Raw genomic sequence first — 14594 nt, forward strand, 5'->3', positions numbered from 1 at the left:
TCCATCAATGGCTGTAACAGATAAAAGCATTACAGATTTTTTTTTTTTTTTGTACATAATTTCTTGAAAAGGTCATTTCAATTTAAGTTACCATTATGTAAGCAATGAAGAGAGAATTGGAAATGGGTTTGTTACATTAACTGCCTTTCATTTACAATTACCATGACCTTTGGGTTTGCTTCTCTCTATTTGTTGTATATGAAGGCAGCCCCAGTAGACAGTGATTTCTGCAACAGAAATCACTTGATTCCACCACTGCACATGGGAGGGGATGATTTGGAAAGCACATACTGTGGAACATGGCAAATGTGCACATCCACTCTCCTCCCTGTACTGTCTCATGGGCAATGGTACCGAGTAATGCTGTGTGACTGTTTTTCCCTCAATCCTGAGCTTTATTTACTTTGTTTGTGGGTACTACCCTTACATGTGTGAGGCACATTGATTTCTGTTCTGTGGATGCTTAATAGCATAGAAGGTGTGGGAAAGAAACCAGGACAGCTGTTGGACTTCTATGCTATGGAATAAGCTCAGTTTCTCTTGGCTTTTGTGCTTTTAACCACATCAGGCTCACTTGACTAAAGATAGAAGAAGTTTTTTTTCTGAAATAACAGCCAGAATAGTTATATGTTTTGCAGGGATGCCTACATAATGTATTTTGAGGTAGCAGTCACCAAATTAATGTTCAATGCAGAGGTAAACATCCCACTTTCATTCTTCTAAGAAAAACATCTGAATTTATCATGAACTATTAAAACACTTAGACTTACTCCATGGGCATAATATTCTCTTACATAGCATTTCCGTTGTATTTTCACTGTGATACAGCATATCAGAGTAATTAATTAAGCTTTCCTTTGTTTCTGTCAAGTATTTTGTACAAAAGGATCTGATTTATTACTGATATTAAATAAATTTTATTCTTTTCCACAAAAAATTGTTCCAGAACTCATTGGTCCTGTATGGGTCCCTTCTATTTAGGGCAAAAACTGGGTCAGATTAGCAAGCAGCCTGATGGAGAGGTGACCTGGTTGTTGTCTCCCTGTCCTGCATCTCCGCCCTCTGTATAGGATGTCTGACAATTTATTAGTACTAGATTGTACCTATTCAATATATCATCCACTGACACCAAATGTGGTTCATTTTACTGCCTAATTTAAACAAATTAGAATTTCCTGGTAGCACAGAAATCAACTGGCTCTTATTAAATGACCCAACCTTTGATGAGCCTGCTGGATTCAGGAGCAGGACTTAATTGACAGAGCATTTACTGCCAATGTACAAATGTGAGCTACAGGAAATAGCACTCCAGCTCTTCATAGCTGTTTTCAGTGTTAACTGTAATGAATTCCCTTCTTTGCCATTTCCCCCTTCCTCTATTGCACTCTAGCAGTGACACATTGTATGTCCTTTGAGAATGGATTATATGAAGAGATGTGCTGTTGCATAAGATTTCATTTATCAGTGATTTTCATATTGGGATATGTTATTCTTCTGTGAGTTTAACTTTGCTGTAGGTTTGACTGGTACAGGAAGTTCTGATAATGGATAATTCTACTTGAAGCTGCTAAAATTCACAACTAGAAACACCTCCTTTTGTTCAGCAAAAGTGCAGCCCCTTTTATCATTTTGTGTTTAGTTAGCTTGATTTTTATCAATCAGTCATATGCTTATTATCATTTCACCTACCAAAGTCCTACACCAATAAGCGGGATATTTCTGTACAATTTGTGTACTCCTCCATGGTTGTCCCTGCAGAAGTACTAGAGGACTGGTGGCAGTAGGACTTTCTCCAAGATGATGATAAACTGTATTGCTACCCCCCAGTTACACATGTCAGTTCTTTACTCTTCCACACTTCCAGCTCCTTTTAAAGTTATATTTTATTAGAGGGACTTTTAAGGAAGGGCAGAAAGGGGGAAGAAAAAGAAAATAAAAAAGTAAATTCAATCTCTAAAAGAATTTGCCTTCTCACATTTTCCGTGTTTTTTCCTGTTGAAATGACATATTTGGTCAAGCCATTATCTTGAGTTAAGCGAGTGGTTTTATTAATGACAGTTTGACTGGAACTTACTGGATTAGATAGGAAATGAGCAAGTGTGCATCCATGCTTTGTTTTGATCTTCTTTGTTTTGCTCTTCTAGTCTATTTAAAATCTCGGTTTGACAGCCTTTACTTTCAGTACCCTGCTGTCTTTATGCCTAAATGCATTCAGCTGAGCTATTGCTTACAGTTATCACATTCTAGGACAGTTTGTTCAGATGGAGCTCACACAGGGTGCACAGTGCTGATAATTGACTTGTGTGGGAAACAAGGAATTCATGAGCTCTACCCCAGGAATGCCAAGCCTTACACAAGTTAATATGCTAAAGTTTTCTTCAGTCAGTCACAAAATCTGTGGCTGGAAACTTGACACGGTAACTGGAAATGTTTATCATAAGATAATATTTCTTTCAAATAGTCTTAAAATAAAAATACATGTATTCATATAAACTGGTTAACCAGGAATACTAACAAAAATACTCCCTGTTCAAAAAATCTTGGGACTGTTGAAGGAACATCTGTGAGAGAAAGAATTAATGGTCCTGTCATGATGAAGTGGAAAAGAGAGACTTTGGGATACATTCCTCTGAAGTTAGGATGTAAGAGACCAAGTCTTAACCAGTATTCTGCATTGCTAATCCTCTCCATTGTAAAAGATTCTGGTTGTGCTATGATCTGTTTTCCTAAAAGAGTTTTTATCTCTGAAAGTGTGCATAAAGCTGGTAAATTCCAGAGAATTGATCAGTAGAGCCTATATCTAAGATTCTGCTGGACCTCTCAAAATCTAAGTGAAGTTTGATTCAATTTGGTTCATTTCATTATGTGAAAAAATGACTGTGACTTTATTGAAACCCTACAGATGAGAACATGGTCTGCATGGTCTTTAAATATTATATGTTCTAGCTATAAATACAACTATAAATACATCAACAGAAACACTCCAATATATCATTTTCTCAAATTCTTAATGTGTTGCAGTAAAAATAACTATATTTGCATGTGGCTGAGGATAGAAACAGGAAAACCCATAGCATGTACTTCTTTGCACACTATCTGTTTGTAGAAGAAGGGAGAGACACGTGTCTTCTTGATTATAGGTATCATGCAAGTGAGAATTTTATTCATGTCTTTGAAGTGAAAGCAGAAAATTTCATTAATTTTTCTTGTTCTGTTTTAAAACAGTTTTTTCTTTGTTTTGCTTTTATATAATTATTTGATTTTCAATTAAATAAGAAAATTCAAATTTGAAAGCTGGAACACTCGCACTTTTAAAAGTTACAAATAAAATACTGTTCTTGAATCTTTTATTCTGTTTGATTTTGGATTTATGTTAAAATGATTTGCAGTTTCATGATCATGTGCTGTTTTTAACAAAGACATCTATTACATGGAAATTGTTTGACAAATGATGTAAAACTGTGTAAAAGCTCAAATCAACTTCAATCCCAGTACCATTCTGAAGTTTTGCCAAAGCTGTCAAACACTAAATATCACACTAAAAAAAATCAGACACAATAGTAAAATGTTCTGTTTCAATATTTTCTGGGAAAAGAAGAGAGCAATTTTTTTCCCTTTGCAGCAACAGTTAATTTCAAAATTTGTTTCAGTTTTAAACTGAAAGTTATTTAAAGTTGAGTGAAATAGAACATGCTGGCTAAGAAAAAAGCCAGCTTTTTTCTTTCCAATCAAATTTGTTATTTTAGGGTGGCAAGATGAATTCTCAATGCTTTGGGGAGGCAGGAGAGGGAAGGGGAGGGCAGAGAGGTTTAATCTAACCAGCTTGTGAAATCTATTTACAGACATGTTCTCAGTCCTTGTTCATTGTCCAGAGTGTAAAATCAGACAATTTCACGGGATGAGCAAAACAGAAATTCATAATACTCATGTACTAGTTAGTGCCTGACATGAATGCTTGGCAATGTGTAATATAATGTACACAATTTAAACCATTGAGCCCAAGAAATACAGATTGCTCAGGCATGGAGTGGCTGTGTCTGTTCTAAGCCATAAATAAAGGAGTCAGCGTTCATGAAGGCCACAGTATCCTCTTGTGTAGCAGGAAGTGCTAGTGCTTGTGGATGACTGTATCTTAATACTTTTTCTGACTTTGAAGGAAAATATCTTGTATCAAGTATTATCACACAATCACAGAATGGTGTGTGCTGGAAGGCACCTGTAAAGATCCTCTAGTCCAGCCCACCTGCAATCACCCAGGATGACTTCAACTAGACCAGGATGCTCAGAGGCCTGTCCAACCTAGTCTTGAATGTTTCCTGGGTGGGGCACCCAGGAAATGGGGTGGGCACCCACCTCTCTGAGCAATCTGTTCTAGGGTTTCACCGCCCTGACACTAACACATTTCTTCCTTATATCTTGTATGAAATTCTGATACTGCCAAAACCTTCACAAAGAACTTTGCATGCAGGGTCTAGTAGCACCATGTTATTCCATTTTCAGGGATCATTTCACCACACATAAATACTTGACTAACATCTGCATCTTGAGTGCATTTTGGAGAAATTTTATTGAATAAATGATCGTATTCCCAGATAGTCTGTGAAGAGAGGTAGACAGTTCCATGTACATTTGATTTTCCTCTGAAAGCTTTTCAGGCCAAATAGGGAACATTGGCAATTAGAACCTTCAAAATCAGGAAAATGTTAAGGCTTGACTTTGGAAGCAGCGAATCATACCTACAACTTTTGCATTTATACTTCTCACAAGGGTTGATGTGGCTGACTTATGGTAGCAGTCATTTTATGAGCTTTCATCGTTTTGGTTTTGACAAAGAATAGAAATTATGGATATAGAAGTGGCATGTGGCAGAACCTGCCCATGCTTAGAAGCCCCCTTAGTGCCCTCAGAACAAGGTTGTAGCCACACAGCATTGTGCACACGAAGCTGAGCTCAGCTCAAGGTAGCTTCTGTCATGAGCAGGCATCGTGAAATGCATCAGCTGGGTATGTGCTAAGCTGTGGTGAGTGGGATGGAAGCTCTGCAGTGCCACACCTTCAAATCAAGTGAAGTGCTAATTCAGGTGTATCTGTACAGAACTGACCAAACTGGGGACAGTCAGCTAGTCCAAAGGCAATGAGCCCACTGTGCTCAGCCTTGGTGAGGCCTCCCTGTGTGCAGTGTTGGGCCCTGCAGTTTAAGAAGATTTGAATGTCCTTGATTGCATCTTGAGGAGGGGAGCAAAGCTGATAAGAGGGCTAGTGACAGGACATGTGGGAATGTTTCAAAACTACACCTGAGGGCTTTGGACTAGACATTAGGACAAGATTCTTTAAGTGATCAAACTCTGGAACAGGCATCCTAGAGAGGTGGTCGATGCTCCAAGTCTGCCAGTGTTTGGGAGGCATTTGGACAGTGCCCTTAAAAACAGACTTTAACCTTGGGTTAGCCTTAAGGTGGTCAGGTGGTTGGACTGGATGATTGTTTTAGGTCTCTTCCATCTGAAACAGACTTTTCTCTTCTGTTCAGTTACGGCTGTAGGGCTGGCAAATCCCTATGCCAAGTCAAACTATGACAATATTCACTTCTACACAGTCCAAAAGAGAGCTTGACACATCTTTCAGATGTATGGCTTCTATAGTCATCTACATGTATGCTCGTAAGAATTTAAATCTTGCCTCATTGTACATAAGGGATTGGAAGAAAATGTAATTATTCATTAAAGGTGCTGAGTTTCATTTTAACAGCAGGTTAGTCTGGGGTTTGGATTTGTTTAATGTGTATCCTTCTGTCCCCTCCTTTTTTTTCTGACAGACCATTTGCAGTGGCCACAAATCAGCAAATGCAGATCACCTGAAATGGAGACATTTTCATGTTTTTGGACTGCTGGAAATTTTTATAACCTCACTGTTCCAAGAATACTACAGCTGTTGTACAAGAAGAGGTAATAAAAGCTGAAACAGGAAAAGAGAAAAGTAATTTATTTTGTCATGCTTGTTAGGTTGCTACTGTTAATTTTTTTGCTGCGATATGAGCCATACTGTTTTTAAGGCTGTAAGTCCATTTTTTAAGTTTTAAGTACATTTTTTCCAATGTTAGAATTTATTGGTGGTTATTGAGCAATTTGCAGCAAGTAGCATAATTTGACAGATAATTAAGCACACATTCTTAATAAATTTAGGTTCAGGTTGCAGAATCCAAAACTGAACACTATATGGCTTGGGTAAGGATTTTTTAATAGGCAACTTCAGTTTATTATTTATCCTTCTAACCTGCAGCACTGAGATTCCTTATATGTGTGCACAAATGTGGAGGTTGGATACAGGCCTTTCAAATTTTTATTAAAGTTTTATGAAGTCCCCATTGATCAATTGCTGTGATAAAGTCTGAATGTACAGGTCCAGGGGAAAAGCCTGCTGTGATACAGGGATAATGTTCCATTGAGTCCTGCTCAATTATGATTCAGCTCCAGTTTAAGCTTTTTTAAATTTTCAGGTTGCTCCAATAATTAGCCAGAAAAAGGACGTAGACATTACCAGTAATGGCTATTAAGGAAATAGGCCTTTTGTTCACAGGAATAGGAGGATGTGCATTTCTGTTCCCTCTAATGAACAGGGTTTTGATCTTTTTGATCTACAGATGCTTTTTGATGATGGTAATGATATATTTGCATAGCAGACTTAAGCCTAATGGCAAGGCTGGCTTTCTTAGTTTTTTAGTTTCTGAGACATCTCACAAATCACAGAAACACAGAATAACAGAATCATAAAATGCTTTGGGTTAGAAGGCACCTTAAAGTTTAACTATTTTCCAGGCCATTAAGAGTACATGAGTACCTAAACTCAGCTATGCAGGTTTCTTCAATAGTGGTTTCATTGTAAATCACCATCAATATTGACATGTTTTTATCCCTTTCACGAATTTTACAACTTATCAGTACTGTGTCTTGTAACATCTGTAATTTGTACTTTGTAAGGCCTGTAAATCTCTCTCTCACAAATATTGCATTTTTGTTGTCATTCTAGTAATGAGGAAGACTGGAAAGAATGCCCTGATTATATCACTTCAGGACAAAATAGCTGTTACTTCAATGCCTCCTACACCTCTGTGTGGACCCCATATTGTGTTCAACTTGCCAGTAAAAGTGAAGTATATGATAAAAAATGTTTCAGTGTTGATGAAATAGGTATGCTTCCATTATGTATCTTACCTCTATAAGCTTTTGTATTGCTTAGGCTGTATTTAAATATTGCCTCTCAGAAAAGTTAGTACCTAAAATATATGATACATGGGAAAGGATTTGATTTTGTAACACTGTAAAGTGATCCACACCAGAAAATACTGCCTAGATTGGAAGAAAGCTTAAAGGATAAAAGCAAATATGTGATTTCTTTTTCTCAAATGTGTGCATGCTCAGATGAGCTTGTCTTTGCTTTCACTTTGAGTCCTTTCTAATGGATGCTACATCTCCTTGTAGAGCAAAGTTGGCATTAAAACCTTGATCCTGCAAAGCTCTGGAAGCCAAACACTATTTTTTTCCTGAATCAAATGTAATCTAAAGGATCAGGATGTCTAGTATTTCTAAGCATGGATTTATATTTATGGCAATATGAATCTTGACTGTCTGGGACTTCACAGATGTTATTGCTTGTTCAGAGTGGTAGTGTACTACCATTAACTGCATATCCAGATAATTTATTCCTACAGGTGATTAGAATACCCAATACTCTCTTTTATTCAACTGAGCATTCATTCTTAATCTTCTTTATTAGTTGTTTGGATGAGATTTGTGCAGAACATATCTACTGCCAATTGGCAGGGTGCCTTCTTGTTATCAAACTTGGAATAGCTTTGACATTGCAATATATTCGATTTTAATCAGAAAATACATGGTTATTATACTTTTTAAGTCCTGAAATAATTTATCAGTATGTAGTAAGAATGGTTCTTAACCTTTCACACTGAAAACTGGCTGTTTTATTCAAAATACTCTGTTTAAACAGTACTACCTGATCCCCCTGTCCACCTTAACTGGACTCTGCTAAATACAAGTCAGACTGGGATCCATGGGGATATCCAGGTAAGATGGGATCCACCACCAACAGCAGATGTTCGGAAGGGATGGATTACTCTGGAATATGAATTGCAGTACAAAGAAGTTAATGAGACAAAATGGAAGGAGGTATGAACCAAATATTTCTTATACATTAGTCACAGTGCAGTGCAGGCTTGTTCTATCCCTAACACTCTTGTACCACTATGAAAAACATGTTTGTACTTGCTAATTAGACAATGCCTTTTTTCTTAAACAATATACCTACATTTTTTTCTGACACTTTCTAGCAAATACTGTAACTTTATGTGTCAAGATGGCTTACAGGCAGGATAATGAAAAACCCAGAAACACCTGTGCTAGATTAGTAAGTATAGGAAGAGTCATATATATGCAAGTGTTTTCAATGTTAAAATATTTATCTATTGTTTTCTTAAGCTTCAACTATTTAAAAAGTGCTTGGTGTTTCAGTAGTCCAAACAAGAATATTTTGTTTGGTAAATATCACCATGTCAATCCAGATTCTTCAGAGTACCTGTAAACTTTTAATACTTATAATTTGGAAGGAAGGAAGGAAGGAAGGAAGGAAGGAAGGAAGGAAGGAAGGAAGGAAGGAAGGAAGGAAGGAAGGAAGGAAGGAAGGAAGGAAGGAAGGAAGGAAGGAAGGAAGGAAGGAAGGAAGGAAGGAAGTGTCGGAAGGAAGTGTCGGAAGGAAGGAAGGAAGTGTCGGAAGGAAGGAAGGAAGGAAGGAAGGAAGGAAGGAAGGAAGGAAGGAAGGAAGGAAGGAAGGAAGGAAGGAAGGAAGGAAGGAAGGAAGGAAGGAAGGAAGGAAGGAAGGAAGGAAGGAAGGAAGGAAGGAAGGAACTGACTTTGAATTACAATTTAAAATTGATGCAATAAGCAAATAAAAATAATGCAACATATATAAGACTTACAGATTTCATACCAGACATCAAGAGGAAGTTTTTGGATAGTTTGTGAAAATATAAAATACTATATTATAAATATTTTAAGTTTACTTTTTCAAAATCTCTTAACTTCTCATGTAGTTAGTTTTTCTGTTATAGGGGAGATATTGTACCCATCTTACCTGAATGCATAGGCTAAATGACAGTGTGTCATGGCATATTTGCATTTGGAGAGCTCTTCTTCAATGCAGTAAGAACATCATGTCAGAGCAGAATCCTTCCTTTGCTGTCTTATTAATATGAACTGAGTTAACTGACAGAAAAAAAAAAACAGATAATATTGTTACAAATTTGTCATTAACTACAAAGGGAAAATTTAAACAATTTGAACATAGCCAGATTTACCAGTTGAAATGTAGTCAAACTGGTTTGCTCGCCTTCACCTGTGAAAGACCTTGGGTCCCTCCTCACTTCTGGTCCTTCTCCAGTTAGCATTTTCTCTTTAACCTAATCCTTGTTAACAAGTCTACAGCCAAACAGGCCTATAATGTCTGTAATGATTTTTCCTAATAATTCTCTGTCTTTCTATCTATACTGGTTTAATATATTAGCCTGTTTATAAATATATATATACTTAATATATTAGCCTCTATTTTAAAGCCTATAAAATGTGTTAAGTTTAGGCAGTAAATCAATAATCTTTAAGAAGCTGAAAATCTGCAGATGTTCAAAAGCAAGAAGGCAGGTATGTCTCTAAAAATGCAGAGTTTTATGGTTTTTTAAAAAAGAGTTTCGATATCAGTCATATAAATACCCTAATAAAGCTTTGTTCTTGCTCCAGTACCATCAATAATCCCAGAATGCTTTGAGAATAGTTCTTCTCAGGAGAACAAAGATTTGAAGATCAGTGTTCTTTCTGAACACAGATAAGGAATTCCTGATTGTGATACTTGCCTCAAGAGACAAAGTATTATAGATTATGTTGGACTTAACCTGTGTATACTGTAAGGTTTTGTAAGCCTTTCATTTTAGGAATATAAAATGGTATAATTCACTGAGACACTATGAGAGCACAAAAGACAAATTTCTGAACAAAATCCTGGTCTGGCCTAGGACAAGAGCAAATTTCTGAATGACAGCATTGGAGCAATGCTACAATTTCACTCTTTGGATTCCTTGCTGCAAATGCCTTCTCTAATGGGTGTTGAAGCACATTAAGACATAAATGTCTGGTTATAGATGGTCAAGTTATATATGTCTAGTTATTACTAGTTTTTTACACAAAGGACAATCCTTGACTGCTTAAATATACCATAATGCTTTGCACATATAACTAATAAAAAAAATAATTTATAGTACTTATTATCCCTTACTAAGGGATAATAAGTCCCCCCTCACTAAGACTTACTAAGGATTACTAAGTCCCTTACTAAGGCTTGTTTGTAATTTTTTTATATTTTTTGGGATGATTCATTGCTTTTTCATGGATAGCCTTTATTATTTTTTAATATATTTACTAATTGAAAATAAATAATTTCAAAATTGAAAGAAGATTAAACATTAACTATTAAGTGTTAAAACAGTAAGTTATAGTGATAAGAGGACCAAAATTAATTTCTGAGAAACATTCTAAACTAATAAAATCTGCCCTGACATAATGGGTATCCATGAAACAGAGACAAATTATTGGTTACCTTTTATGATGTCTCTCTCATATGGCTTTTACTTGAATTAATCCATGACAGATGCTGTTAGTTCATGTATTTACTTCATGCTGAACTTTCCCCACTCCATACATCCTGCTGCATCCAGGAGTCTTTCATAAAGGCTCTGATTTATTCTTCTTGGCTTTTTCCAAGTGACACCATTATTTGGGATGCATGTAAACTTATCCATAAAACTTAGGTGAACTATTTCTTTGTGGCTTAATACCATGAAATAGGTATATATTAAACATCCTTCCCAATAGTTTCCAAATGGATATTCTTCACATTAAAGACATTGGTGATGTACAGCAATGGTTCTCCACAATGCTCAACTGCTAGGAGAGAAAAGCAGTCTGTCTCCTCCAAATCTGACTGGTTGGTTGTAAGAACATAGGAGTCTGGAGTCACCAGGAATCAGACAACTCCATAGATCATACCTACCAATAAATATTGTCTCAAGTTGAGGTTATGCAGCTGTAGAGATTATAGGACTCTATTGTTCTGAATAGAACTGAAGTTTCCTTCAAATTCCCAAAGGCTTCTGTTTTTCAGATATTTTATGTTCTAGCCATGATGCTTTTTTTCTGGTATCATATTTGATTCTGACCTAAAAGTAGAATATAATTTCTGCCACATGGATTTCTATTTTGAGGAAATTTTCCTTATTTTGTATACTTTTGTAGGGTTATTGGACTGAAAATGCATATTCTTAGAGGTGTAATAGAAAAAGGCAGAAATTTCACCTAATAAGGCCTCCAATGTGATTTCCTAAACAGTTTGATTTTCAGAAGTATCTAAGTATGTTTCAGCTAATGTAGAAGTTTCAAAGACCACAATCTGATGCCAGCTGTAAGACAGTCTCCATTATCACATTTTGTATAAAGCTGAAGATTTTGGAGGCCTATACATTGTTCTCAAAATAAAAACATTTATAACATGCATGGTTATAACCATTAAATCTGTAGTTGAGATTGCAGTAGTTTTAGAAGTCCCATGTTATTTTAACAGCAGTTTTGGCATTCTGCAATCAGTAATGTTTTGTTATAACAGTAAAAAGGATTTACAGCCTGAAAGATCAGTGAAAGATGTTCACACCAGACTGTATCTACAGAGCTTGGATTTTCTGCTTTTGGTCCCCTGAATCACAGAAAAGCCTGATAACTCCTAAATAGTGTGAATGTTCTCTGAACTCTTCTTGTGCTATCTTTAAAATGCCCAGTAGCAAAAAATGCCTTCAGAACTCAAGCAGCACTGTAAAATTTCCAGTACAACTCAAACAAATAAATCACAGTTTTTCTGTCTTTACAGTTAAAACCCAGGCTCTCAACAATGGTTCCACTGTACTCTCTGAAGACAGCAAGAGATTATGAGATACGAATCCGATCAAGACAACGAACCTCTGAAAAATTTGGGGAGTTCAGTGAAATCCTCTATGTGTCATTTTCTCAACTAGGGATTGGATGTGATCATTGTACAGAAGGTAAATAAGCAAAGTGTTTTTATAGTGATTCTTGTCTTTTTGGTGATGGGGTGGAGGGTGGTTTCAAGCATGTCATATGGTTGAATCCATAGATATTCCAGCCTACTACATAAGAATCATTGGGAGAGATTGAGAATGTTCAAGTTCCATATACAAGTTCAGAAGTAAACTCAGCAAGACTGTTTCACAGATCATCAGAGAGCTAAAATACAATTAGCTTTAAGAATCAGAAGTAACTGCTATTGCACATCTCAAAGAGTCTAAACCAGAATTAAATCTCAAACTTCATCATCTAAAATGAGCATTTTAGTTGGGAAGAGAAGAATTGTGATTTCTTGTAATACTGTTGGTGAAGTTTTTTTCTAGAATTCTGTGCTTTTCTAATCATCCTGATATACTATCAAGGGCAGTTAGTATTTTTCTCATTCTTGCTTATGTCTGGTACTCATTTTCAAGTGCTGTTAAAGACAAAAGAAAAATCAGCCATTGAGAGTCACATTTTTTCTGTTGAAGGAATGAGAACACTTTTCCAGAAGTGTTCTCAGGTCTGAGCTACTAAATTAAGTCTTCAAAATATAAAGTCTCTAGCTAGTAATTTTAACAAGCTTCTTCACATAACTTTCTGAGTTATTAGTGAAGGTGTTATATACAACAACCTGTAACCCTTATCTTTCAAAATCTGGCTAGATTCTCCTTTTTAGTTCTTCCTATTATTAGTTCTCATTTCTAGTTTATAGGAACAGTCAATGTTCTGTACATGTGACATTTTTTTATTAACCTTATCCAGTGGTAGTGGTTTTCCTATGAATAAAATTAAAATACTTGGAAAATCTAAGGCCATCCTAAGGCCAGTTTTCTTCAGTCACTACAACTCAGATTCTCCAAGGTGATCTTAATCCACACACTTCACACAGCAGCAGTGAGCTGATTAGATTGAGAATTAATTTTTGCTTCTTTTGTATGTCACTTTCAGGAACACAGAATTAAACTTTAGATACATTTCATGTATTTATAATTTAAAGTCTTCTAATGCAATGTTCTAACATCTTAAAGGAGCTGGACATTTGCTGGTCTCACTGATGTGACAATGAGTTACTCAAATAGAGACCTGTTTACCACAGACATATCCATATAGGACTTTATTGATACTGGAAAGCATGTCTTGTCAAAATCTGAGCTGGGAACACAAAACTCAAACTCCTGATTTTTTTTTTTTTTTGTTTGTTTGTTTTTTTCTCTGAAAGGTTGTTTTTGATCATATATAGAGTTGTAAAGCTTTCTGTCCAGTGTTCCTTGGCCCAAAAAAATAAGAGTGAAATTTCTCTAGGAAATTTTAAATTATGAAAAAATGCAAAAATTCTAAGACTAAAGCTAGAAAAAATTTCTCTATGCTTTGTAATTTACGATGTAATATTAATAATAATGGAATTGCTAGTATTTAAGAGATAAAACATTTCATTTATCAGCATTGTTCTTAACTTCTACTAAATTGCATTTCTCAATTAATTTCTAAATTCTTTGTAGCCACCTGCATAGTAGATAAAGGGGCTTTTTTTTCAGTTGATTCAGTTGGTTCACAAAATAATTAATGTTCAACCTTTAGAAAGAGAAGTGGTATGTTTTTGGACACCACCATAGCTTAGTTTTTGTGAGAGAAAAATAGTTTGCTTGTGATTTTGTGTGCTATTAGTAATGTTCTCTCAGCTTGAATGAACAAGTATTAGCATGATCTGTGGCATTATATGCCCTCAGGACTACTGATACCATGTTCCAAGCAGGCAGAATGTTCCTCATGGCTGGTTTTGCTATAGACATTATCTTTATTAAGATCTTGTTTAGATTTATGAAATCAGTCTTGTGTAGCAAGGAGTCTCAGTGGACTCATAAATGCATGGAAACTGCTGAGACCAAAAGCTGCCATGGATTAGGAATGATACTTCCCAATTCATTGCCGTGACTGAGCCTCTCCCAAATCACACTCTGCTCACTCAGTCCCTCTTCCTCTTTCTGCTCCAGTGGGAAGGAGTTGAGAACTGATAACACAAGAAGTGAAGATCACAGGCCAAGATGTGAGTGATTTACTGGAAACAGCAATGAGATAAGAAAACAAACAGTAAAAGCAGAAGTATTAATAGCAAAAGTATGAAGAAGAGAGGGTGGTTCACACCCTCTGAGTGAGAGATGCTCACTGCAGAGTCAACAAGCAATATCAGACAATGTCACCACATTTTTCAACCAGAAGTCATACCCTTCTTCTTGGAAGGCAGGGAGTCCCTTTGTCTGTCCCTGGCCGTGACATGAGGTGGCATCCAAGAACCTCCAAGTGCTGGCCAGAACTAGGACAAAAGCACATTTTTATTTCTGCTGAACATAGACTGCTGCTTGATTTCACATTTAAGTTACAGAAATTTTCATCAGTTTTTACCACTGTGGAATCCTCAGGTGGTGGA

The 14594-nt window shown here is 36.2% G+C and overlaps 1 protein-coding gene across 3 annotated transcripts in view; it reads left to right on the forward strand.

The window, feature by feature from the left end:
• GHR (growth hormone receptor) overlaps positions 1-14594 on the forward strand; it is a 118066-nt gene that overhangs the window by 97491 nt on the left and 5981 nt on the right. For all 3 annotated transcript variants that reach the window (XM_084224899.1, XM_084224900.1, XM_084224901.1), the window contains exons 4-7: positions 5812-5941; positions 7023-7183; positions 8001-8179; positions 11973-12144. In XM_084224899.1, coding sequence (XP_084081025.1) covers positions 5812-5941; positions 7023-7183; positions 8001-8179; positions 11973-12144 — 642 coding nt within the window. The remainder of the gene's footprint in view (positions 1-5811; positions 5942-7022; positions 7184-8000; positions 8180-11972; positions 12145-14594) is intronic.

The sequence above is a fragment of the Fringilla coelebs genome (assembly GCF_963513975.1).
Source record: "Fringilla coelebs genome assembly, chromosome: Z".
NCBI classification, from domain to species: domain Eukaryota; kingdom Metazoa; phylum Chordata; class Aves; order Passeriformes; family Fringillidae; genus Fringilla; species Fringilla coelebs.